This window comes from Nestor notabilis, unplaced genomic scaffold (assembly GCF_000696875.1).
Source record: "Nestor notabilis isolate BGI_N333 unplaced genomic scaffold, ASM69687v1 scaffold45, whole genome shotgun sequence".
NCBI classification, from domain to species: domain Eukaryota; kingdom Metazoa; phylum Chordata; class Aves; order Psittaciformes; family Psittacidae; genus Nestor; species Nestor notabilis.
In genome coordinates this window covers 18319-22458 of record NW_009929559.1, presented here as the reverse complement: position 1 = coordinate 22458, position 4140 = coordinate 18319, and the positions used below count along the sequence as shown (strand labels likewise).

The window sequence follows — 4140 nt, the reverse complement described above, 5'->3', positions numbered from 1 at the left end:
AACTGAATTGTGCTCCATTGCAGAGAGGACTTTATCAGGTGCTTGTATGTGCCAAGTACTTTAAGGACAACTCTACAGAGAGAAGCAAGCTTATGGGGTTTTGGGTTACTTAAAACATGAGAGTCTGGTGCAAGACATGCCACTGCAAAATAGAAGTTAGTTACATATGTTTGCTAATATGCCAGTCCTTATGCAAGCACTGACGAAGCTAAGTAAGGAAACAAATTTCTCATGTGTACAATACTAGAACCAAACTGCCTTTGGAATAAAGCCAGGCAGAACTTCACCATCCATACTAGTCCCTGAATCAAACTGCAGTTACTTTCTCAGTAATTTTGGTTTCACGGCTGTTAAAAAAAAGATTAGGAATTGCACATGTACTATTTCAAACAAGAATTTTAAATATTACCCTCATAATCCCTTAATAAAGGAACAAGCTGATAACAGCTAAAACTGTCCCCATTTTAAGCTTCTGCTTAAAGTTCACATTAATACAGCTCTAGAAGGAAGACCACTAAGTAACCCAGTTGGTAAGTGTGAAATTGGGGTTACACGACAACCATTTTCAGTCTTAGCTACAGCTTATGCAAATTCTCGTAAGGAGTAAGAAGTTGCATTAACTCAGTCTCCTGCCATATGAGAACAATCTCTACCTAAGAATACTTCCAAAATGGACAATGTTTTAGAAATGGGAATAAATACACTCTGGCTGCATGTAAACACAAAACAATGAGAAACCCTAGTAGGGAGTTGTGCAACAGAGAACACTGCAGAAATCAATTTCCTTCAGTTTTCAGTGTACTTACTCTTAACACTTTTTCCTCTCAGCAAGTAGCTGGCAAGGCCACATATGCTTTCTTTTATAGGTAAGCAGAATCTTCAAGTCTGATGAATAAAAGCTCCCTCTGCCCCTTCCAGAAAATGAGGATTTTCTCTCTAAGTCAAAATCCTAGTAAGCCAGGAAGGTACAATAAAAGCAAGAGTAGAGTTACTTATGTCCACTTCACAGCAGTAAGCTGAGTGCTACGAATGTGTTTTTCCTTGAAGAGCCTGGGTACATTCAAGAGACAATTCATCAGGCTTCAGGGTACCAAGACTTAATCCATTCCATATTTAAGATACATATACTTGTCTCACTAATCAACAGCTCTCAGTTTCAGCAACTCTCGTCAGTTTTCCTTTCCTATGTACTCTGGCATCCTGATAACTGCTAGTTCACCTTCCCACTACCATCCCATTTACTGCCTTATTTTTTTCCATCATTTTAGAGACTGGTATTTTTACTTAGGGTATTTCTTGGCCTTTATAATGACAGCTGAGAGAACCTCACACTGTTCAACACCTCTCCAAGAGTTAAGCTGCTTAGGCAATATTATCTTCATTTTAGAGATAGGGAATACAGAGAAAAATGACTGACATTTGAAAAGCATTTAGAAAAATTAGAGTTCTTAACTTTCAGACTCTTAATTAACTAGAAGCCTAAGTAATTTAATTGTTTTTGACATGCTGCTCTAAGTTATATGCCAAAAATAGTTGTGTGAGAAGTTAGAATGTGATTAAGCTGAGGTCTGAACCAGGATCTCCCAAACTAAGAAAGCACAGACTAGAATGTTCAAGTCACCAATATGACTCAAAACATACTTTATTCAAAGAACAAGATTCATGGACAAGAAAATTATGTTTACAAGAAAGTCCAGTGGTAATGAAAAATTTGATTACTATTGAAATTAACTCTCCATAAAGTTTCATATTTTTGATTAAGGTTCTGGATAAATATATAACCATATCATACAGGAATATTAACCTAGTAGTTTAATATTTCCGTAACAATCAGGTATACCTACAGAGTCTACTCTCACGGTAATGCTTGTATATTCAATAGTTTCTTCACAGATTCCTTATACTGAGACATGTTATTTTCTGTCTCACCTTCATTTTTAAGCGCAATTACGGAGTTTCTGTAATTTTTAACCACTTCAGATGCAAGAAGCTCTTCCTTAGATACATTACTGACATTCTCTGAGGCTTTTATTCGAAGTAGGGTATCCAAGGCATTTTTCTGAGAGCGGCTATTTTCCCAGATATACTCTTCCATGTCTTCCTCAGCCTTCTCACTCTCCCACGTCTCAGTTTTCTGAAAGAAAATATACATTGTCTTAAAAACTACTCAAGACTGAAACGAAGCTACAATAATTGGAGGAAACTTATCCCTGTACCAATACACTTTAAAAATTATGTTTGTCGTGGAAGGTATTTCCCTTCCTCTGAAGTACAGGGCTTGTAACTCAAGCCTCAAAGTTCAAAAAGTGCCTGTATGCCATACATTTTCTGTGCAGAATGAGTTTCTTTCCTCCCACTTACCAAGTTCTTTATATATCTGGCAAACATAACTAGATGAGTCAGAATAGGAAAAAAATCTTATAGACTAGACATAATGAATAACAACAAATCTTGTAAAAGTAATAATTTTAAATGACCCTAAATGCTCAAGCTTTGGAAGTAGCCACCTAGCTATTATGTCCCTAGCATATTATTTTGATATGTTTACATTGGCTGTAAGATGCGACTCAAGACAGCTCATACTGAATAACCGATGTTGAGGGACAGCAATCCTTCATCATTTGGGAAGGGGGCCTATAAGGATGCTGGGGAGGGACTCTTTGTTGGGGACTGTAGTGGTAGGACAAGGGGTAATGGCTTCAAACTTAAACAGGGGAAGTTTAGGTTAGATACAAGGAAGAAGTTCTTTACAGTGAGGGTGGTGAGACACTGGAATAGGTTGCCCAAGGAAGCTGTGAATGCTCCAACCCTGGCAGTGTTCAAGGCCAGGTTGGATGGAGTCCTGGGTGACATGGTTTAGTGTGAGGTGTCCCTGACCATGGCAGGAGGGTTGGAACTAGATGATCTTAAGGTCCTTTCCAACCCTAAGTATTCTATGATTCTATGAAATGTTTTAATTGTGACTCATAACCACCAATGTATTTCCTCTTCCTGCAAAACAAACTGCTCCTCAAAGAATGTCTATCTGCAAGATGCTAATTTTTAGCTAATTATTAACAGCAGACAGGATAGTGAGGTTATTTAATCTAGATAAAAGAAGGCTCAGGGGGGACCTTACTGCTCTCTACAACTACTTGAAAGAAGGATGGTGCAAGGCTGGCGGGCAGTCTCTTCTCCCAGGTAACCAGTGATAGCACAAGAGGTAACGACTTCAAGCTGCACCAGGGGAGGTTTAGACTGGGTATTAGGAAAAATTTCTTCACCGAAATGGTGCTCAGGCATTGGAACAGGCTGCCCAGGGCAGCGGGGGAATCACCATCCCTGGAAGTGTTCACAAACCATGCAGACAAGGCTCTTGGTGACATGTTTTAGTGGTGGCCTTGGCAATGCTGAGGTGATGGCTGGACTTGATTATCTTAAAGGTGTTCTCCAACTGAGTTGATTCTGTGAGAAGTTAAACACAGATGACATCAACCCAGTGCCTGTAAATACTTGGCTTCTGGAGTTGCTCTTTATAAATTTTGTCTCTGAAGGTTTCTCCAATTCAGCAGGCCTTTCTCTAGCTTCACAGTCTACTTACGGGATATTTCAAATGTTATAACCTACTATTTTTGTATATTTAATTTTTGTTGTACTTTAGCAAATAGATATACTTTGTAGATATACCTGTATTTTTATATATTGTAGACTGTATACTTATTTGTATAATTATTCAGTACTTTACTGATGTAAACAAAGTATCCTTATTTCAACTCTATAAGAATCACAATTTGAAATACTGTTGGTGCTCGAGTTTTTCTTACAGTTGTTGTAGAAATCGTATCTCAATCAAAATTATATTTATCTGGGAGTAAGTTCAAGGAAATATTATAATAAATCATTTACACTGTATGGATAGATGGATTTTATTTTTTAAAATCCCCTGCCAGAAAGGGCTCTGAAGTAAATTTTCAGCGAGGCTATGCAGAGTCCAAACAGACCTGGCAATCACAGGAGGGTTGGGTTTCTTTTTGCTTGGGTTTTATGGGAGTGTATTTGGGGGTTGTTTTCCATTTATAGTGTTCTGTCCCCTAGTAACAAGGTTGCTACAGTCAAACCACAATATTTAATAGCCTTTAATTAAGACCCAAAGTTACTTTT

General features: G+C 37.9%; 1 protein-coding gene across 1 annotated transcript in view; it reads right to left on the bottom strand.

Annotated features, from left to right (window-relative positions):
* Nucleotides 1-1736: 1736 nt before the first annotated feature.
* Nucleotides 1737-4140, bottom strand: part of MRPS35 (mitochondrial ribosomal protein S35) — a gene marked incomplete at its 5' end in the record, with an annotated part of 20711 nt that continues 18307 nt past the window's right edge. Inside the window, one exon of the mRNA XM_010015021.1 lies at nucleotides 1737-2134. Coding sequence (XP_010013323.1) covers nucleotides 1856-2134 — 279 coding nt within the window. The remainder of the gene's footprint in view (nucleotides 2135-4140) is intronic.